Consider the following 22,972-nt stretch of genomic DNA (forward strand, 5'->3'; position numbering starts at 1 on the left):
CCATCCATCCATCCACCCATGCACCCTCCCGTCCATCCACCCACCTATCTACCCATCCACCTACCCATCCGCCCATCCAGTAACTAGCCATTGAGCCCCCAGGAGTTGCATTCTAAAATGGCGCTTAACAGCCTGCTGTCATCACTCACATCTGTGACCCCAATCACCCCCTTCATCATCTGCCCTCTCCCCCCAGATCTGCAGCAAAAGACAGGTCAGGCCCTCCACTGCACTGCCCAGCTTGTTGCCTAGTCCTCAACCTCTTGGGACTGGGCATTGGCTGAGTGTGGGACCCAAGGTAGGTGAGACAACTTCAGTCAAGTCTACACCTCTTCTGGTGCTGGGACCTTGGGCCCGCTTCTGAGCCCCAAAGCCTCAGTTTCCCTTACTATCTAGTAAGTTGATGATCACAATAGGACCTGCCTCCAAGATAATCCGTGCACGTGAAGAGCTTTGGGCAGTACTCGTGTATCATAGGGGCTGGAGTACCAGTTCCTCTACATTTTACTCCTGGAAAATGGAGGCAGAGGGGGGCAGGAGTCTGAGGGGCCATGGGGCAAGCCCACTCAAGTACACACACCCTTCTAGGCCATGTTTCAGAGTCAGGGACCCCAGAACTCCCCACACAATCTGCGTGCCCTGAGGGCTACCACCCTCTCCTTGGGCCATTTCACCCGTTGCCCTATGGGCTCCCCAGGCCCAAGAGCTGCAAGATGCAGCTGGGTGTCCACACATGTCCGTGAGGCCCATCAAGGAGTCCAAGAACTCCTGCAGCAGGCAGAGCCTTGGCTGGGCTGGGCTGTGCTGGGATCCTTGAGCCACAGGCTCCCTTTCCAGGGATCAGGTGGAAGCAGGCTCTGGGCTGGGCCCCCCATGGGTGCATAGGGAAGGTGGGGGAGGGTGGGCAGGGCCGACTCATGATCCCTGGGCACTCTCATTGCAGTGCACCACATCCTAATGGCCACGGCCTGCCAGGACGCCAACTACGGCACTCTCCTCCGGGAGCTCTGCCTCACCCGGTTCAAGGTGAGCATGGAGGCCGTCGGGAAGACACTGTGGTGTGACTGGGGCAAGACCATCGGGTAAGTCTCATGTGTCCCCTGGTGGGAGGAGTGTGGCTGGGGTGGGGGCTGCAGGGCCTGGTGCCAGGAGTCCACTCAAGGCCACTGGGAGGGGTTCTTCACCAAGGTCTAGGGTGACAGAATGCTGGCCATGGGCGGGGACAGCCTAAGGGCGAAGGAGGATGCCAGTGATGAGTGAGTGTGGATGGAGGAGGCTGTGTCCATGATGACCTGGGCCAGGGTGGATGCTGGGCCTCGTCCAGAGGGGCCTCTGCTGTTGGAGGGTTCCATTTGGGCTGTGTCCCTCTGAGACACATGTGGCCCATCCAAGTGCAGGCGTGTGGGGGACGGTCTAGTGCCCATAGGGCTGAGTCTCCGTGACAGGAGCCCCCGCTCACGGAGCTGTCTCTGCTGGTTCCCTCGGTCCCCGTGGTCAGGCTGAGGCTGTTCTTCCTACCCTGTCCAGGGCTCAGAACTTCCTGGGACGATGGGGCTGGCTGCACTGGAGGGATGGCCCATGAGTCCCCAAGGACGGCTGGCACTGGGCCCCTTCCCCTTTGTGACTTCGGTCTTGCTGCCAAAGTGCCCTTCTTCCCACCTGGCTGGCTTCATTCACTGCCTCCCTCGGCCCCTCATCCTCACTCCCCCCCAGTCCCACCTGGCCCCTGGCTGCCACCCACTCCCACCTACTGCCTGTGGGTGACCCATCTCATTCATTTCTGCATCTTCCTTCTTGTCTTTCTTTTGCACAGATGAGCAGGTGTATGAATTTTTCTCTTCTATCCTTCTCACATGAAGTGTATTATACTATAGATATTCTCCTACTGTACTATAGTGTAGTATATGCTGTAGATATTCTTTTTTTTAAAGATTTATTTATTAGAGAGAGAGCAGGGGAAAGGGCAGAGGGAGAGGGAGACAAGCAGACTCCCTGATGAGCAGGAGCCCGACACAGGGCTTAATCCCAGAACCCCAAAATCATGATCTGAGTCGAAATCAAGAGTTGGATGCTTAACCAGCTGAGCCACCCAGCCGCCCCCTGCTGTAGATATTCTTATACCATACTATAAATATTCTTACGCTACTCTATGCTAAAGATATTCTTTTACTATGCTATGCTATATTCTTATTCTATACTATAGATTATTCTTGTACTATGCTACAGATATTTTTTAATTTTTATTTAAAATCAATTAAATTAACATATACTGTATTATTAGTATCAGAGGTAGAGTTTAGTGATTCATCAGTTGCATATAACACCCAGTGCTCATTCCTTCAAGTGCTCTCCTTAATGCCCATCATCCAGTTAACCCATCCCCCCCACCCACCTCCCCTCCAGCAACCCTCAGTTTGTTCCCTAGAATTAAGAGGCTTTTATGGTTTGCCTCCCTCTGTTTTCCTCTTATTTTATTTTTTCTTCCTTTCCCCTATGTCCATCTGTTTTGTTTCTTAAATTCCACATATGAATGAAATCATGGTATTTGTCTGTCTCTGACTGACTTATTTTGCTCAGCATAATACCCTCTAGCTCCATCCCTGTCATTGCAAATGGTAAGATTTCATCCTTTTTGATGACTGAGTAGTATTCCATTGTATCTATATGCCCCATCTTCTTCATCCATTCATCTGTCAATGGACATCTGGGCTCTTTCCATAGTTTGGCTATTGTGGACATTGCTGCTATAAACATTGGGGTGCAGGTGCCTCTTTGAATCACTACATTTGTATCTTTGGGGTAAATACCCAGTAGTGCAATTGCTGGGTTGTAGGGTAGCTCTATTTTCAACTTTTTGAGGAACCTCCATACTGTTTTCCAGAGTTGCTGCACCAGTTTGCATTCCCACCAACAGTGCAAGAGGATTCCCCTTTCTCCGCATCCTCACCAACACCTGTTGTTTCCCAAGTTGTTAATTTTAGCCATTCTGACTGGTATGAGATAGTATCTCATTGTGGTTTTGGTTTGTATTGCCCTGATGCCCAGTGATGTTGGGCGTTTTTTCATGTGTCTGTTGACCATTTGTATGTCGTCTTTGGAGAAATGTCTGTTCATATCTGTTGCCCATTTCTTGATTGGATTATTTGTTTTTTGGGTGTTGAGTGATAAGTTCTTTATAGATTTTGGATACTAGCCCTTTATATAAATATTCTTTTTGCACTTTCTTTTCACCTACCACTGTATGCTGGAAATCCGTTCTTATCAGCGCATAGAGAGCTTTGTCACGCATTTTTGCGGCTGGATAATAGTGCTCTGTGCATAATTTCCCAAGCACTTTCCCATCAAGAGGCATTTGGTTTTCCCAGTATTTTCCAATTTCAGGGAGTGTTGAAGGGAATGACCCTGTGCATATGCGTGCTCATGTTGTCGGAGCTACATCCCCACGGTGACTCCCCGGGCGGGGGCTGCCAGGTGCAAGGAGGGAGCACGCTGTGCCAAGCATGGCCCGTTTCCCTCCAGGAGGGCCAGCAGTGGGCAGCCCCACCTGCAGCATGAGGGAGCCGCTTCCCGCCACCTGCCCGCACACCTTGAATCCTCACCGCCTGCTCAGCCAGAAAGGGTGTCTCCCTGGTGTGTCAGTTTGCGTTTCTCCAGTGACAAGTTCATCTTCTGTTCTCTTTTCTGTGAATGTTTGTTCGTGTCTTTTCCCCTTTTCTGTCAGGTTTCTGGTCCTTTTTAAAGAGTTCTTTCTTTTTTTTTTTCTTTCCAAGACTTTATTTTTAAGTAATCTCTACCCCCATGCGGGGCTCGAACTCACAACCCTGAGAACCAAGAGTCGGGCGCTCCGTCCACCGACCGAGCCATCCGGGCGCCCCTAGAGAGTTCTCTGTGTTAGAGGAGATGTTAGACCCTTGCCTGCCGTGCGTGTGAGACATGCTCTCGCAGCTCGTTAGCTGTCTTTTGACTTCGTTCCCAGTGTTTCTGCTGCCATGTAACCTTGTTTTCACATAGCCGTGTGCATCAGCATGTTATCTGCCCGGATCTGAATCACAGCTGGACGGCCTCTCCCCATGCCAGGGTTCAAGAGGATCCAACCCTGCTCTCCCCTTGAGTCTGCGTGGTTTCGGGGGCACGTCTCAATCGCCGGTGCATCCAGCCTTCATTCTGGGGCAGCGTGCTAGGAAGCAAGCTCTGTCTTCTTCCGGATGAGCTGCCCGGTTGTCCTGTTCATTCATGAGCCCATCTCTGCCCCCCATGAGTTGAGATGCCCCTTTGTCCTGTGTCATCTCTCTCCACACTTTGCTCACACTGTTATCAGCACTCCCTGTTTCAAGCCGCCTCCTACTACCTGCATCTACAGCATGAATTCTCCTCCAGAACAGTCGGTCTTCGCTGCCTACTGAATGCTTACTTATAGCTCGCCTCATTCCAAGAAAAGTTTATTATTACAGCTAGCATTTAATAAGTACCTATTGTGTGCTAGGCAATGTGCCAATCACTTAGCATCTGTCATCTTGTGTAAGGAAGCAGCAACCTCAGGAGATGGTAGGACAAGTTGTAATCCCTACCTTATCTGCCCAGGGGCACAGCTCGCAAGGTCTCTTTGGATCCAAAGTCTCAGCTCTTGGATGTGAGGGCGATCTGGCTGCGACATCTGTCACCCCATTGTTCGCCAGAGTTGATTCAGCTGATCTGGCTGGGTAGGCGGGTGTCCCCTTCCTCCCTCACCGCTCCATGTGCGTCCCTCCCAAAGCTGCGCGCTGGGTCGAAGAGGACGACCTTGCCCGATAGAGGAGGACCGTTCTTCGGTCCAGGGTATACGAGTAGCTGTGCTCCCCTGCTAGAACCTCCAAACAAGCTCTCAAAGTCTCAGCTCTTGACACTCCCCAGGGATACGAGACGGCTCCCTCCTGATTCTCAGGGGAGATGTGGGGATGCCCTGTCTTTGTAGAAGTGGGAGGTGGTTGATGGCCTTCAGTCAACTCATCTCGGCCCCTGCCAACGTCCAGGGGGCCTGGTGGGGCCATTTGCAATGGGCTACCAAGCCTGGTACTCAAGCCAAAGGCAGACTTTCCAGAATCTCCTGGAGCAGTAGAGTTCTGGGGTGTCTTGGGGCAGACAAACTTGTCCAGACGATTGGGTGCAGGAGAAGAGAGGAGGGACCCAGAGAGGAGACCAGGCGTGGCGAGGGGTGCAAGAGCTCCGTGTGCAAGCAGGAGGGCCACCTCCAGGACAGAACACAGTGTCCAGAGAGGAGCAGGGCCCCAAGGTGGAGCAGTGACGGGCAGAGAGCCAGACGGTGGGCTGGTCCCAGGGAATTCTCCCAGCCCCGGCTGGGGAACGACAGGCCAGGCAGGCATCTGACAAAGGGTGCAGGTGCTGGGAGAGACCCCTCCCTGAGCCAAGTGCAGCTAGGGCCTGTCGTTGGGGTACAGGTGGCACCCCAAGAACAGACCTGGGCAGTCGCTGGGGTCTGGGATCCAGCCCCAGGCTAACGCTGCGGGTGGAAAACTCCAAAGGCACGAGGCCAGAGGTCCCTGATTCCTGCTGCTTGAGGTCACGGCTGTCCTAGCAACTGGGCTGGGCCTGCAGGTGGCTCCAATATGACAGAGGGAGGTTCTGGATCCTGCTCTGCAGTCAGAGGATTTAAAACAGCTGCATGGCAGAGGAGACTTACCTTCCTCCCAAGTGACAAACGTGAGCCCGCCTCCTGTAGGATGCACACTCCGCAGGAGATGGGGACAAAATCCACTGTGGGGCACGTGGGGGCCGCTCACGCCAGCTGGCTCTCTGGCCCCCAGGCTCTCAGTGCCACCTCCTGTGTCACAGCAGACCGAGAGGGGGGCCCTCATCAGCCCTGCTTCACTTAGGACACTGGATGGAAACATTGGGTAATTTCTGAAGTACTTCTCAGCATCACTGTGCATCATTGCTCAGAGATCAAGACCTTGAGAGAAAGCAAAGGGCTGACAAGAGCATTCAGGCCGTGTTCCAGCAAGAGGACAATGACCTGCCCTGGGACTGTGGGTCTGCTTGGTCCATGGCCTTCGACCCTGACCCCAGCTCCTCAGTCCTGAGGGTGGCTTGGGGGCTGCTCCTGAGTCCTTTCTTGTTGGGGAAGCTTGGGATTTCTCAGATTCCCCAGGTGTCTGACCTGTCCTGGTCTCAGGTCCCCTGAGGACAGATGGGCTCAGCAGGGCAGGTCCCCAACCCCCCTCCACCCCCGCCTCCGGGCACCAGGCCCAACCCATGATTCCCCCGGGGCTAGCTTGTTAAACTGCAGGCCTGGTCTGCTAGTGGAAATATAATGCCATTTAGTGTATTAACTGGGAATATAATCTAATTTGGGGAGCTACAGAGAACATGGGAAAATGTGTCATTAGAAACTCTCATCTCCAGAAATGTTCCTGTGGGTCTGGGGGAGGGAGAGAAAGAGCAGAAGAGAGAAGGAGAAGAATCTCGAACATGAGGAACTGAAGGAGAAAATGCTTGGCTTTGAAGTGACTGCATATATGGGATTTTCTCCCCAAGACAAAAAGTGCTGGGTGGATTTAGGAGGCCCCTCTGCCATTCCTTTCCTGTCCCACTGCTGGCTCCCAGGTGTCACCTTGAGCAGGGAGAGATGTCGGAGGGGTCCCAGGGACTGGGTCACCACCTTCCATGACCAGGCATCAGAGAACCCTACTTCACCTTCACACCGGTCAAGGCGCCCCTCCCGTCTCTGCCCAGAAGCTTCTGGATTTGTCACTGCTGATGTCTCCCCAGTCCACGTCCCCGGCATCCCTCCAAGCGTGCGGACCCCGTGCCGGGCATGGAGAGCCCTCCAGGCTGTCCCGAGACGCGGCCCAGTTCCAAGGAGGGCTCTCCAGCCCTGGGACATTGAGGGAAGGACACAGAGCAGATGTTTAGGGTGCGGGCTGCAGTGCTCTGACCTCAGCCAGGAGCGCAGGCTCCAAACTCCCCTCCCAGGGACTGCTGACGGGACAGGGCTCCTGGGCCCCCCGCGGGGTCTCTCCCAGGCTGCTGCTCTTCCCCCTCTGCTACTGGAACAAAGAGCCTTCTTGTGTGTGTCCCTCCAGAGTCAAGTCAGGACGTTCTTCAGGGCTTGGGGTGCTAGAGAAGCTGCTTGTGTTACGAATCCCAACAGGAACTGAAAGGGAGGCACAGAGGTCTCCCCAGGCAGCGGCTGCCATCCTCCCAGGGACTCCGGCTGCACCCGGGCCATGTGGCCCAGGCCTCAGGACAGGCCACGCCCAGGGTGCTCAGGCCGCCCTTTTCTGGAGCCCGCCAGCTACCTGGCAGGGCCGCCTGCCCCCGTGGGGGCCTCCCGCCGGGCCGTGAGCTGCCGGGGAGCCCCCATCTGTGCGGCAGGGCATCTGCGCGGGGACCTGCCCTGTGCTCCTGAGTGCTCGGCCGCCCTTCTTATCCGGAGGCCCTGGGAGAGGTGCCCACTCCCCACCCCTCTGCCCACCAGGGTTGGGGCGGGGAGCGGGGCTCCTTCCGTGTCTGCAGAGCCCAGGTGCACAGGGATCCTGACTCCTGGAGGCCTTCGGGGGCAGGGGGGCTGTCCCAGGAAGGTGGCCCAGCTTGCCCTTGGGAGCCAGGCTGGTTCTGCCCAGGCCGTCCCTCCTGCTCCCCAGCCCGGGGCCTCACTGGGGAGCTCCGGCCCTGTGGGAAGAGGTGCAGACACAGCTTTTCAGGGCCAGGGCAGGTGGCCTTGGGTGAGGGTGTCTGCTGTGGTCCTCCACAGCTCTCCGCACGTCTTTGCCTTCCCCCCCATGCTCCTGGTGTGCAAACGTGGAGGGCGGGGGGTTCTTCCACTGCTGGTGTCGGCAGAGAGGAAGGACACTTGAGCTGGGCCCGGAGCTCCCGGCAGCCACCCCTGGGGTTTGTTAGGCCACAGCTGTGACAGGGAGGCATCATGGGACTCAGAGTTTGCTGGGCGGGCAGAGGAAAGGGGGGACCTTTTCCTCCACCCTCTCGAATTCAGCTTCTGGAAGTATGCACCTAGGTGGCATCTTGGGGAGAAGTGTACTGTACACACCACCAGGACCCCACAGCAGCAACAGGGGAGGCTGTCTGTGAGTGGAATGTCCATGGCGGCAGCGAGGCAAAGGCCTGCCAGGCCCCTCCACCCTGTGTCAGGAGCTCCACCACGGCTGACCTGGGGGGGCAGGTGGAGGGCTGGGGCAATGGGACCAACCATGGTGGAGCGGGGCATGCTGGAGAAGGAAGGAAGGAGTTGTCTTAGGCTTTGTGCACCCAGATCTGTGCTCTAGACAAGAGGGGAGGGGGGCACGGAAGGTTCTGGAAATCTGCTCTCCCCAGCCTGCACCCAGAGCCAGCCCTGGACAGGCAGATGCAATAGAAGAGTCCTAGGGACTCCCTCGGGGGAGACCCTCAGACCATGGCTCCCAGCCCCACCCTGCCCCAGCTGCATCATCACCCCAGCACAAGGTGCCCGTCTGGTTGTGCCCCACCAGCCAGAGGAACGGTCTGCATTTCGGGGGGTGGGAAGCCATCACGGGCAGCAGCAGCACGTCGGGCCGGGGCGTCCTCATCTGTATGCCTACTCCAGCGAGCGTTCTCATGATGATCCCCACACAATCTGTGGATGGCCACCTGTTGGACTGGAGGCTTTTAGGGAATGGGCAGGAAGAACCCCACTTCCTCCTTGAGAAAGCTCCCAGAAACGTGTGTCTGCAGAGGCCAGAAACCGAGCGGTCCCTTGTGTGGGGGGAGGTGGGGGGGACGCGGGGAGCCAGCGAGGGGGACCGCCGGCCCTCGCTCCTCCCCGCCCAGGGGCCACGGCGTCGTCCGAGGCCCCCCTTCATGTCTGCTGCCCGGGTCCTTCTGGCCGCAGCAGAGGGCACATGTGCTTCCCCAGACACGGCCGTGACCGACTGAGTAGAGCCGTGGCGCCAAGCCTGGGTGACATCTGTTTCCACTGAGTGATGAACTGCCCTGCTCCCCCCACCTCCTCGGTCTGGGGATGAAGTCACCGTGTAAAAGGTCAGCAGCAGGGTGACACTGAGCAGATCCCGGCTGGGAGCGCAGGCTCAGGCAGGTGGGGCGGATCCTGGTGACGGGGACATGCGGCAACATGCCGTCCCCTCCTGCCTCTGCCCCGGACGCGCGGCTCTGACTGCCCGCTGCCCCAGCCCGAAGGCCCCAGAGACGTCCAGGCTGTGCGGACAGGAGTGTGCTGTCGGGGAGGGGGGCCGGGCGGGCTCACGCGGTGCGCCCCGGGCGTGTTCTCAGGTGGCCCCCGGGGCTGTGCCCCCCAAGGGGGCGGGGAGCACGCGGTGGGGAGGTACAGTGGGTGCGGCAGGGTGGGGGTCACAGCAGCCGTCCCCCCACTGCTGTCACCCCCCCACTGCTGACCTTCAGCCTGGCGCTCTTCCCACCCCCAGGGTCTCCCAGGACCCATCCGTTCATCGGTCGTTCTGTTGGTGGCCATCTTCCGAGCACTCTTGGGGCCAGCGACACTGAACCCACCGTGGGACGGCCCCCAGGCGCTGTGGCACGGGGTGGCCGTCTGCCGTCCCCATGCATGTTTGAGGACAGCTTGCTCCCCTGGTGGCTCCCAGGACTTCAGCCCTGGACACTTACACACGGAGTGCCCTGCGGGACAGGTGCCTTTTACGTGTGCGCTCCCCCTTCGCTCAGCTAAAAACCGGAGAACCCACTTTCTTAAAAATACACTCCTTTTGAGTAGCAAGAGGTGAGTTTACCCTCCCAGCCCGGGCCAGCTGGATGCAGCCTAGCTCCGTGGCGGGAAGGCCAAACAAACATCCTGATTTTCGCAATCCTGTTATGTTGAGCCTCTTCCAGGTTTTTATTGTTATAAATGATGCAGGTCTGTACATACGATCTTCTTTTTTTGACTAATTTCTTTAAGAATTCTTACAAATGGACTTACTACAGCCCATGCCATGAACATTCTGTACTTCTTTTTTTTTTTTTTTAAGATTTTAATTTATTTGAGAGATTGAGCACAAGCAGGGGGAGCGGTAGAGGGAGAGGGAGAAGCAGGCTTCCTGCTGAGCAGGGAGCCCAATGCGGGGCTGGATCCCAGGACCGTGGGATCATGACCTGAGCCGAAGGCAGACGCTTAACAACTGAGTCACCCAGGTGCCCTCATTCTGTGGTTCTTGATAGGTTTTGCCCAGTTGCCATTTTATTTTATTTTGTTTTGTTCTGTTTTATTTTATTTTGGTGCAAAGAGGTGGTCTTATTAAAGCACGGGGACAGGACCCATGCCAGAAAGGGCTGCCCTCCCAGTTGCCCTTCTAAGGAATTGTCCTAATTTATATTACCGGCAGCATATGAAATTATTTATTTCCTCGTATGTTCCTGAGTATTGAGTTTGTAGAGATTTTAGTTTTGCAGGTTTAAATGAGATTTCTCTCCTTTAATGTGCCCACCTTTGGCTGTTAGAAAGGAGAAGCCGTTCTACAGTTGTTTGCATTTTTTTCAAGTGCAAATTATCTGACCATAACTTTTGCTACTTATCTTCCGAGTCATTGGGAGTATTATTAATCTTATTTTACAAACTCCTGAATGTGGTAGAAGTTAGCTATTTGTTGTTTTGTTCCAAATATTTTCTCTTCGCACGTCCCTTGTGTTTACTTTGGTGATGTTTGTTTCCCTCATGTAATATATTAGTTATTCAGTTTACATGTGTGCCCTGACTCACTCCTCAGAGGTCTGTGACTTGGGCACAGTCCTGTCTGTTCCAGAAATTCAATTGTCGCAATTTCAAGGGAGTCCTTTGGCCACAACATTATGTTCTGTTTCTATTTAGTTGTTCTGTGTTTTGAAATAACATTTCTTGTAGTTTAACATTAAGACATGAATTAAAATTTATTTCCTTCCTACTTCAATGATGCTAACTTAATTTGTTAAATATTATTTCCTACCTCCGCTGTTTGGTTATGCGTAGCTTAATACATAATATGTTCTTGTGTACATTAGGATCATTTCAGTTAATTTTTATTTATGTCTTGGGGCCATACCCTCCCTTCCCATCACTGTGGCTCTATAATATTTTCTACAATTTAGAAGATATCATGCTCTCTTGGTCTGTTCGTTCTCATTGCACTTCACATTATGTTTTGGTTTCTTTGCTATATTTTCTGCCTGTTTTTCCAGAAGAATGAAGAACCATTCTGCCAAGTTCCATAAGAGGTCACATTGAGATTCTTTTTTTTTTTTTTTTAATTTTATTATGTTATGTTAGTCACCATACAGTACATCATTGGTTTTTGATGTGGTGATCCACGATCCATTGTTTTCATATAACACCCAGTGCTCCATGCAGTACGTGCCCTCCTTAATACCCATCACTGGGCTAACCAATCCCCCCTCCCCCCTCCCCTCTAGAACGCTCAGTTTGTTTCTCAATCCATAGTCTCTCATGGTTCATCTCTCCCTCCAATTCCCCCCCTTCATTTTTCCCTTCTCCTAAAGTCCTCCATGCTATTCCTTATGTTCCACAAATAAGTGAAACCATATAATTGACTTTCTCTGCTTGACTTATTTCACTTAGCATAATCTCCAGTCCCATCCATGTTGATGTAAAAGTTGGGTATTCATCCTTTCTGATGGCTGAGTAATATTCCATTGTATCTATGGACCACATCTTCTTTATCCATTCATCTGTTGAAGGGCATCTCGGCTCTTTCCAGAGTTTGGCTATTGCGGACATTGCTGCTATGAACATTGGGGTGCATATGGCCCTTCTTTTCACTACATCTGTGTCTTTGGGGTAAATACCCAGGAGTGCAATTGCTGGGTCATAGGATAGCTCTATTTTTAAATTTTTGAGGAACCTCCACACTGTTTTCCAAAGTGGCTCTACCAACTTGCATTCCCACCAACAGTGTAAGAGGGTTCCCCTTTCTCCACAACCTCTCCAACATTTGTTGTTTCTTGCCTTGTCAATTTTTGTCATTCTAACTGGTGTAAGGTGGTATCTCAATGTGGTTTTGATTTGGATTTCCCTGATGGCTAATGATGATGAACATTTTTTCATGTGTCTGTTAGCCATTTGTATGTCTTCTTCAGAGAAGTGTCTTTTCATATCTTCTGCCCACGTTTTGACTTGATTATTTGTTTTTTTGGGTGTTGAGTTTGAGAAGTTCTTTATAGATTTTGGATACCAGCCCTTTATCCGTAGTGTCATTTGCAAATATCTTCTCCCATTCTGTGAGTTGCCTCTTTGTTTTGTTGACTGTTTCCTTTGCTGTGCAGAAACTCTTTATCTTGATGAAGTCCCAAAAGTTCATGTTTGCTTTTGTTTCACTAGCTTTTGGAGATGTATCTTGATAGAAGTTGCTGTGGGCGATGTCGAAGAGGTTACTGCCTATCACATTGAGATTCTAATTGAGATGGCCAGTCACCAATCAGTCAACGAAAGAAAGCAAGGGCTGCTTCCCACGGCCAGCGTCTCTGGCCACTGTGTCCTGAGGAGCGGCAGCCAATGGGTTGGCTCATCGGCTGCTACCTTCAGATGCTGTCACTTAGCAATTAGCACGAACCTGTCACCGTGGACCAGGCACAGAGCTCCAGTGGGACTTGCCTCTCAGGAATCCTGCTGATCGCATCACAGTTTAACCTCTGTGGGTCTCTGTCTCCCCCCCCCCCCCCGGTAAAATGAGTATAAAAGTATTTGCTTCTTTGACATCTCCTGATTTCCCTCAGAAGCTTCCTGGAAGTTTTAGGATTAGGGTCACATTTGCCTGATGGAATATATGTGCTCAGCTGACCATTGGGGTCAAGAGTGGGAAATAATTTACGTGATGTGATAATTATTCATTCCTTGCAAGTGTGAATGAATTCATCACTAAAACCATCAGATCTACATGTGTGGGGGAGGATTTCTTCTTCCATTTTCCCTGTTGATTGATTTGGGCTTTCTGTTTTTTGTTTCACGTTTGTATTTCAGCAGTGTTCATTGGGTCTGTATTCTTCACATTCCTCCCTAAAACATAATGACGCATAGCATCCCCTTAAATGTTTCAGATCTTCTATATTCAAAATTTTGTTTAATCTTTGTGTTTTTTTCGTCCTTTGTGTTCCCTGTGTAGGGGTCACCTCGGTCAGCAGAGGGAGATGACAGGGTCCACTTTTTTGGTCATTGTGCTCATTCTTTAGGTCTTTAGAAAACAGGCTAGGTTTTACACAGCAATGTCTTTTAAAAATTTTTTGGCTTTAAATTTCATCATTTGCTTTTCCCTCTTTTTCCCTTTCCGAAAAAAAATATTTGCTTCTTTCACGAGATAGAATTTAGATGCTTATTACATCATTATTTTTTTCTCACCTTTTTTAGAACCTAATAAAGGCACTTAAGGCCGTGAGGTTTCTCCCTCAGGAACTTCTTTGCCACTTTCTGCTGGTTTTGAGATGTCCCTGGTTTCATTGTATCAGACAGTTTTTTCCTTAGGCAAGTACATTTTAATTCTCAAGTGTTGTATTTCTGTTTGGTTCTTAGTCTCTTCTTCTTTTGAGAGAGTGAGAGAACTGAGAGCGAATAGTTCCTGCTTTCGTCTTTTTGTTGAGATTTTCTTTGAGATCTCGCACACGATCACCTTCTGTAAACACACCACCAATCCTTGAAAACGAAGCATGTTCTGCTCATCCTGTTTCATTCCCACGAAAGAGCAATGAACTCTGCTCTGTCGCGGTACTCAGCTCCTTCCCGTGTTCCTGAACTTTCTGTGTGCTTGATAATGGAGTAGTGGATTCTTCAGTCCTGACCAAACTAGCCTGGTTTCTGTGTCATTTTTCTGGCAGGTGTCTATGCATAGATCTTGCTCTATTTCTATAGCATTTAGATGCCCCGTTATTATGCTGCCAGTATCGACCATGATGTAAGGTTATGACTCTCAGCACATGTGATAGTTCTTGGCCTCGTGTTAGCATTGAAACACCAGTCTGCAGCCCCTTGAAGTTTACTCACACCTCCGCTTCCTCGTCTCGTGTCTCTTGCAAACAGCATATTGCTGGATTTTATGTTTCCACAGAGAGAGCGATGAGCCTCAGAACCGAGAAAATGACCTCGTGTTTGTCCTTTCTGTTCAGCCTTCAGGTGCTCCGTTTTTTTGTCTTGATTTTTTATCTTGTTACGCTGATTTCTTTTTTTTTCTTCCCATTGTTGAAACGTCATGTCTTTTCTCTTATCTTTCCGATGAGCTTGGCTGTTGGAAAGCTCTTTTTCACTCAACCAGCCGTGAAATGTGAAACGCAGACGTTCTGATTTCTGTGTTGGTTTTCTGACAGGGTCAGACCACATACCCTGGCCTCCCCTCCATGAAAGAACCAGAGTCTCTGGGTTTTTGGCTTCCTCGAATTTTGCTTTGTGTCTGTCTCTCTTTCTCTCCTCATTGATTTGGGTTAATGTTCTAACACCTGTTTCTTCTTTCTGTCCTCTATTTTGTTTTTATTTTTCACCCTGCGTGGTTCTGACTTTTGTCAGTAATAATGCTTGGTCTGATTGGGCTCGTGGCTACTCATCTTCGCAAATAGGCTGTTAATTCAAGCATGTCTTACTATTTTTAACTCATCGTTCCCTTTCACACGTACCTTTTAAATTCTGACGACTATTCGAAGTAAATCCTAGGAATAAGCCATATGATTAACACGTTCTCAAAAGCGAAAAATTTCTAAGGTGCTTTAAAAAGCTGCCTTTCTACGGGAGTGACAACGTGGCGGGAAAATACACCTGTGATGAACAGCCTGGGTTTCTGAAGTTGGTGTAGCCAGAGTGCCTTTGTCTCTGAGAAGGCAGGGAGGTGGTTTCTTATGTTTTAAGTATCACCTCCAGTGTGGTTGCTTGCAGGTTACTAGAGGCAGGGACTGGGAAAGGACAGTGACGGCATGGGGCAGGCAGGAGCGGGGCCCAGAGCCCCACGACTGCTCAGGGGCTGCCTTCCAGGAGCCCAAGACAGACCGTCAGGCCCTGGACAGCCAGGACCCCCAGGGACACGGGCTGCAGGCAGCACCAATGCCTGACTCCCCTCCTCCAGCTTGTCCAGGTGCCGGTAGGGGGGATGAGTTCAAGACCCCCTCCAGAAAGCCAGGTGGGCCTGCAGGTCCTTGTGACCTTAATGTCTCCGTGTTCTCATCCTCCTGGGGTGCTGGGGCTGCTTCATGGTGCGCGCTTGTCCCAGGCTGATGTTGAATCACAGAGAGGCAGCTGCAAATGGCTGGAAGCTTCTCTCCTGCTGTGGGTAGCAGCGGCTTCCCTGCCTGGATGAGCACAAGCTCGCAGGGGGGTAGGACAGAGTGTTGCCAGGCCAGGGGCTGGTGGTAGCTTATCCTACCCTGTCCCGATTGTGGTTCTTCCTCGAAAAGTTAGGCGAGGGCACGTGGGTACCATGAAGGAGTTCCGAACCGGGTATTTAAGTGCTAGCCATTGGCCGCAGACTCCACAGGGGCTGGGTCCATGCTGTGGCTGGTGGGGACCCAGGGGGCAGGACCTTCACTCCCTCCTGGAGCCACACCTCCTCCCAGCCCTGTGGCTGCTGGGGAGCCCCTCTTTCTCCCTCAGAGTAAGCCCCAGGACTGGTGGAGGGCCCGCGGGTGAGGGTCTCGGCGCTGGCAGGTCTCAGCGGCCCCATCAAGTCAGGAGGGAGACGAGTGTGCCTTCCTTCCCTCAAGCACACCCCCTCCGGGCCGGTTCCGGGGAGACAGTTGATGCCGGGCCTCCCGGGGCTTCTGGGCCAGAGGCGGAGGCTCCCCGACAGCTGCGGGGTCCCCGGCGGCCAGTGTGTGCCATGTGTGCAGGGACCGGGCACCTCGGAGGGGGCTTCTCCGCCTCGCTGTCAGCCGCGGGACCGCTGTGCCCCCGACAGGTGAAAGCACCACGGCTCAGTGCTCAGTCTCCCCGCCAGGCAGGATACCGTGGTGTAGAATGTTCCGTGGCCCTGCCCTTCCCCCTCCCTCAGTGTCGCCCTGAGTTCCGAATGCGGTAGGACTGGGGCACTGGGGGCCCAGGTGGCAGGGGCCACTTGGACGAGGCCGCGAGCGGGTGGAACGTGGGGGGAGGGGAGCCGGGGCAGGCGCCGCTGCGGGGGAGGCTGGAGTGGGGTCCCTGCGGAAGGTGGCATCACAGAGACAAAGGGTCTCCGGGGTGGGACGGGCAGAGAGCAGTGAGACCAGGGTGGGCTGGAGGGAAAAGCCCTTCCCTCCCGTGGCCCGCGTGCCTTCAGAGGATAATGTCCGGGGTGTCAGTGTCCAAATATAGCGCCCGGCTGTCCTCCTAATCCTTTGACTCAGACCCGTGCACACCCAGGTCCCAGCGAGCGTGGAAGCGGCAGCTTCACCTTCCTAGACCCGGTGTCTGCACGGGGGTCCCTGACCTCCCCCGGGGTTACAGCGAGGACAAGGTGGGGGGTCACGCCGACGCCTGGGCCTCAGCGGGCACAGCTCGGTGGTCAGCCACACGCCCCTGGCTTCTCAGACGCCTGCTGAATTTTACAACTGCAGATTCATCTCCCTGAGCTCCGGACCCCGGGAGCCTGCGTCTTGCCCCAGCCTGTTCTCAGAAGAGGCATTGTGCCCTCGCCCGCCCGGTAGGCCCTCTCCGCGGGGGGCCTGGTTCGCCAGCACCCCAGGCACTGTGTCTGCTGCCAAAGCAGGGCTGCACACGGAGCCAGGAACGGCTTTAGAAACTTCTCCTCCCTCCCAGCGTGAGCAGAGGCACCAGAAGCCGCTCGGCCCAGAGCCACGGGACAGGAGCCGTGGAGGGAGGCTGAGGAGGCCAGGCCCCAGCTGGGTGCCTCCTCCCCACGAGGGGCTTCTGGGGGCAAGCGGGGGAGGCAGCTGCCTGCGTGGAGGAGCCAAGGAGACTTGGCTCAGGCCCCTGGGCCACCCCCTTCACTGCCACCCGGGGTCACCCACATGGCCCGCAGTTCACTTGTCTGTAAGGAGAGGGTAGGAACGCTGGCTCCTAAAGCTGCTTCAGGGAGTAACCTGCCTATGGGAATATGTCCTAGTATCTCCGGGCCTGTGGGGGGCGGAGAGCCAGGCCGTCAGCAGTCCTGGCTGGGGACTGTTGCCCTCAGCTGGGGGGGGCATGTTGTTGTCCACCCCAACCTAAGCGGGTCCCCGTTCTGCATGCCCACAGCTCCCTGCGTGGTTCCCATGTGGCCTCCTTAGTTACCGGGTGTCCATCACCCAGGGGACCAAGACCAGGCCTGGCCTGACCCCAGGCCCCAGCAGCATGTGCTCCCAGCAAGAACCCACAGCCCCTGGTGCATAGGCTGACCAGCCCCACCAAAGCAGGGCAGCTGGAGAGGTGCACCCACTTCCCTCTGTGTCTCTGTGGCCTCGGGTCCCCAGAGCCTGATCTCCCAACACAGGACCGTGCGGTCCCCCTGCCTCCTCTAGGCCCGCCGCTCCTACGCCCGCGGGAGCATTTCTCTGCAGGCTGCGCCCCGTCGAGGAAGCCGGGAGGCTGCTGAGGAGCTAGTGCTCTGTTTGCAGAGCCCGGAGAGGAAGGTGTTCAAGCCACACTGTGGCCCGACTGGTGCCAAGCTCAGGAAACCAGGGCTGGGCCTAGAGCTGCCTCGTGTGGCGGCAGAGTTCTGTGTTGTCCACCAAACCCTGTTTAAATCTTCCAGAAACACAGGAAAACACTGGGGTCCCCTCAATGGATAGCAGGCGCCTTGACTGGCGCTTCCCCCATGGGTTTGGGGGTGTGGAGGCCTCCGTGTACATTGGTCTCCAGCTCAGCCCTGGGATGGTCTTCCCAGATGGAGGTTGCACACCAAGTCTCTAGCCCAAGGACACACCGCAGCTTGGCAGGTTGTACCCTTCACAGGGCAGCTGGCCAAGGTGGAGGCTGAAGCCACAAACCCTGCCTGGAGGAAGGGGCACTCTTCCCCTTTCCACACATGGCCCCATGCACGGCATGACCCCCACACGTTGCTTCCCCGACCAGCTTGGTTGCAGAGCTGAACAGTCTTCCCAGGGAGTCCCCCCCGCTCCCCCAAAGTCCGTTCCGGGTTCCAGGCCCGAGGGTGGGCTCTGGGACTGGCACAGAGCACATAGGTCTGCATGTATGGACTGTGGGTTGTGCTTTTGAGACATGTGTCTGGGGGCCTTGGGCCCACCTGCAGACCCCATATCCAGGCAGGGAGCCCCAGAGGTTTCTGGAGCTCCTCTGTCCACTTAGGAGCCTCAGGACAGCCCAGGCTGGAGGGGGCAGTGCTCTCCACCACCTCTCCCTCCTGGCCCAGGCTTGGGAAACAAGGGCTCCAGGCGGTGCCCTCGGGGGACCCCAGAGTCGCAGGCATGTCAGACTTGTGCGCTGAGCCCTGCCGTGCCCCCACACGGGCCAGGCTTCCACGGGGAACTGAGGCAAGCCGCCCTGCCCCTCCCAACGTCCCGGTCCGGTGGGGAGACAGAGAGCAAATGGGCAGCTGCAAATGGATGAAGAGGATGGGGTGGGAGATGGGGGAGGGGCGCCACGGGGCCCAGAGGACTCAGCCAGGGCGTGTGTCCAAAAGCGCCAGGCCCGAGTCCTGACTTAGAGGAAATAGGAGGAGTGCACGGGCAGGGGGCTGGGGGCGTTTCAAGAAGAGACCGGGGTGGAAGAAGCCACTTCTCTGCAGAAGAGCAACTGTGCAATCCTTTCAGGCCTGGGGGGTCACGGAGCAGGTCGTGCCTGCGTGGGTCTTGAGAAGTGGGCAGAAACCAGAACGTGGGAGAGGGGCCAGGTTCAGGCTCCCAAGGCTGAGTGTCTGCCGCACGCACGCCGTTAGGAGGGGGGTGTGGGGGTCACTTCCGGGGCGGTGCCCTCAGGGCCTTGTCTGTGCCCGGGGGTCTGCCCCCCTGGGCAGCGTCTTCCGGGTCCAACGCCCGGGGACTGAAGCGGAGTGACCCAGGCCCGCTGTCTGGCGTTTCTCCCTTGTGGAATGTCTCCGGGGATGGGAGCGCCAGGCGGGCTGCAGGCCAGGAGACGAGAAGCCGGAGGCCCCGCGGGGTGGGAAGGGGGGCCCTGGCCCGAGGAGGCCTCAGAGGGCAGTCCAGCTCTTCCCTGACCCCCTTCTGCTATCTATCAGCTGACGCATGTCCTGGACGGGCTGCAGGTGGTTCTGAGGAACTGTTGCTCCTAGCCCGCAGAGACAACACCAGCCGCTTTCCATTGGCCTTCCTCTTCTTCCCTGGAACCTCCCAGGGCTGTCTGTTCTCTGTTCTATTCACATTCTTCATTTTCTGAGGAAATAGCACTTGTCCGCCTCCCTCGGCAAGGACCCGGGCGTCAGGGAGGTGCGGTTGACCAGAGAGCTGGCTCCAAAGACGTGCCGTGGAAGTGACCTCCTCCATCCAGCGGGGTTTCGTAGGAAACCTGTCGAGTTGTTCGGTTCTGTGTGGGCCAGCGTGTTGGTGGGACCCTGGGGTCTGTGCACGTGAACGCTGCGAGCCGAGGGCCAGGCCGGAGCCGCCCGTTCCCTGGGCTCCCTGGGGACACAGGTTGGCCAAGATGTCCGGGGTCCCTGTTCTACAGCATAAGGAGATAAACGGTCGGAGGAACCTTGGAGAAATGCATCCTAAAGTTCGCGTGTGCACGCGGTGGTCACACGAACGCCAAAGCCCTCTTGTCTGAGCCCACCGACGGCCAGCCCCAGGCCGCAGAGATGCACAGGGGCTCCTTCGCCTGGGGCTCGTCACCCTTGCCCGCGTGATGGGGCCGGGGTTCGGGAGGGCGCGACGGTGTGCTCCCCAGCTGCGGCTCCGGCTGCAGACCCCAGGGGTGCGGAGTGGGTTGATGAGCAGCCCGGCATGCTCACTCCAGGCCTGACGCAGGCTGGGCCGCTGCATGGCTCTCTGACACCGGAGGACGTAGCCCCCGCGCTGGCCAGCCCCTCCCTGCTTTGGAAAGGCTCCGCGTGACGACCGAGTCGTGGGTGGGAGCCCCGACACGGAAGACGGAAACCACAAGGGAGAAGACTGACCTGACCACTTGAAGGTGAAGTCAGGCGATCCCGGCCTGTCATGAAACTGCCCCTGGCTCCCAGTAATGAATGGGATGTGTGCCCTCGGTTTGGGCGAGATTTTTGTCACATTAAGAAAAGAACCTCTTTGTGGTTTTACAGGGTTGTTTCTTCTTAATCAGAAATGAATGTTGAATTTTATCAAGTGCCTTCTCAGCTTGTATTGAAATGGCCATATAACCTTTCCCTTTGACAAGTTGGAGTGTGATTTTATAGTTAGTTTGAAGCATTTCTGGAAAAACCTTGCTTTAGGGTGTTCTGTGCGACTGGCTTACATCAGCTAGCACCCGCTGTGGTACTTCTGTGTCTGTTCATCAGTGAGTGGAGACATCCGTGGCTCCAGGGCACATGGACATGCCATCTTGAGAGGGTTGGGATCAGGGTTTTTTTTTAAACTCTTTAAAAGACCTGGGGAGCTCCACAGCTGCCCCTATGATCTTAAGAATGTGAAAGAACTGCCTGAGTCTGGCACCTTTTGTGAAAGTAATTCTCAGAGCGCCTGGGTGGCTCAGTCAGTTAAGCGTCTGCCTTCGGCTCAGCTCATGATCCCAGGGTCCTGGGATCAAGCTCCACATCGGGCTCCCTGCTCCGCGGGAAGCCTGCTTCTCCCTCTCCCACTCCCCCCACTTGTGTTCCCTCTCTGGCTGTCTTTCTCTCTGTCAAATAAATAAAACCTTTAAAAAAAATTAAAAAAAGATGTGATATATATATACAATGGAATATTACTCAGCCATCAAAAAGAGTGAAATCTTGCCATTTGCAAGGACATGGATGGAACTAGAGGGTATTATGCTGAGCGAAATAAGTCAGTCAGAGAAAGACAATTATTATATGATCTCACTGATACGTGGAATTTGAGAAACAAGACAGAGGAACATAGGGGAAGGGAGGGAAAAAATGAAACAAGACGAAACCAGAGAGGGAGACAAACCATAAGAGACAATCTCAGGAAATAAACTGAGGGTTGCTGGAGTGGAGGGGGGTGGGAGGGATGGGGTGGCTGGGTGATAGACATGGGTGAGGGTATGTGCTATGGTGAGCGCTGTGAATTGTGTAAGACTGATGAATCACAGACCTGTACCCCTGAAACAAATAATACATTATATGTTAATTTAAAAAATCACTAAATATTAGTTTTTAACAATTATTAGTGCATTTAAATGATTTGCCCTTTGGAAAGATTTATTTTGTTGTTCTCTTTTAAAAATGTCTTGATTTGGAGACTTACATCATGTATTTTCATATGTTTTTGTTTAATAATAAGATGGTTTACGACAGCGGATTTTTCTCAGGATTCATTTTGGGCGCCATCCCCCTAACTTTTACAAGTAGTGTTGGCATTGTGTTCTTAATAGCGTGTAAGCAAATTGTCAAGTTCTCTCTGGACCTCAAGAGTATATGAGTGCTCGGGTGCCTGGGTGGCTCAGATGGTTAAGCGTCTGCCTTCGGCTCAGGTCAGGATCCCGGGGTCCTGGGATCGAGTCCCACATCGGGCTCCCTGCTCGGCGGGGAGCCTGCTTCTCCCTCTGACCCTCTCCCCTCTCATGCTGTTTCTCTCTCGCTCGCTCTCTAAAAAATAAATAAAATCTTTAATTAAAAAAAAAAGAGTATATGAGTGCTCTTTAATTTCTGGAGATTTTTTTTTTTTTTAAGATTTTATTTATTTATTTGAGACAGAGAGAATGAGATACAGAGAGCATGAGAGGGAGGAGGGTCAGAGGGAGAAGCAGACTCCTCGCCGAGCAAGGAGCCCGATGCGGGACTCGATCCTGGGACTCCAGGATCATGACCTGGGCCGAAGGCAGTCGCCCAACCAACTGAGCCACCCAGGCGCCCTAATTTCTGGAGATTTGATATTTTTTTAAATTTATCCTTTTCTTACTAATTTCTACTTCTTAATATTGTAGTCAAAGACTACTGATGTACAGTTTTCACTGTGGAAATCTGTCATTTTTCTTTGCTGCCTAAATAGAATCTGTGGCCTTTGAAAAGTTGTTGATTCTCTGTAGACCAGACACGTCATATGCAGTCCCTGAATGCGGTTTATTCACTTTATGCTAGTTTTAATCTGCTCACCCCTGATAGGGGGTTAAAGTCTCCGACATGAAGGCATGGTTGACTCCGTCTCATGCTTCCCACATCTGTAGGCTGTCTGTACACTGGGGAGCTCTCAAAACACACTCCCAGTGTGAATGTCCCCTTTGGCGCACTTCTGTCACCCGGGGCTGTGTCCTGCCGAGACCACCCCTCCTGTGGGCCCTCCTGTCCCCAACTTCTCTCTTCCTTCAGCTTTGGTTCCCCTTTGCCTTTGAGGTGACCCCAGTGAACAGGGTAAGTGGGATTTTGTTTTCTTCTCACACTGTTCCTGCCCTCAGGTGTTTTCAGGCTAGTTGTTGAGACCAACAGCGAGTGAAACATCACGTGAATTAAAGTACAAAGTAAGACATCTATGAAGGAAACCCCACTTTACCAGGAGGCCAAAGGGCCTTTTTGAGGAAGTGACATTTGAGGGATGAGCAGAGGTTGGCCTTGTGAAGATGGGTTTAAGAGCCTTCTAGTTAGAAAGAGCAGCATGTGCAAAGGTCCTGAGGCAGAAACATCAGCCAGCGTAACTAGCATGTAGCCAGTGAGAAGGAGAGGACATGGTTGAGGGTGGGAGCCACATGAGGGGCTTTTGAATTCAGCACAGGGGAGCATTGAAGGTATGAAGCAAGGTGCTAAGATACGGACAGCAGGCTGGGGGTCAGGGGAGGACAGGGGTGGATAGTGGACTAGGCGCAGGGGTGCAGAGGAGAGGAAAGCAGGGAGGGGTTTGATGACCACCCCTGACTAAGCTGGGTGGGGTAAAGGAGAAGGGGTACAGAGAGGCCAAGACCCCTGGGCCAAATTTAGTGCAGAAAAGTGGAAGCTGGTATTAGCAATGTGGGTCGTAATAACCCACCAAGACAAATCACTTCTGCCTACTCCTG

At 53.8% G+C, this 22,972-nt stretch overlaps 1 protein-coding gene across 1 annotated transcript in view; it reads left to right on the plus strand.

The window, feature by feature from the left end:
* RAMP1 (receptor activity modifying protein 1) overlaps positions 1-22,972 on the plus strand; it is a 53,718-nt gene that overhangs the window by 24,099 nt on the left and 6,647 nt on the right. Inside the window, exon 2 of the mRNA XM_044913459.1 lies at positions 944-1,082. Within this exon, the coding sequence (XP_044769394.1) occupies positions 944-1,082 (139 nt within the window). The remainder of the gene's footprint in view (positions 1-943; positions 1,083-22,972) is intronic.

This window comes from Neomonachus schauinslandi, chromosome 3, assembly GCF_002201575.2.
Source record: "Neomonachus schauinslandi chromosome 3, ASM220157v2, whole genome shotgun sequence".
Taxonomy (NCBI): domain Eukaryota; kingdom Metazoa; phylum Chordata; class Mammalia; order Carnivora; family Phocidae; genus Neomonachus; species Neomonachus schauinslandi.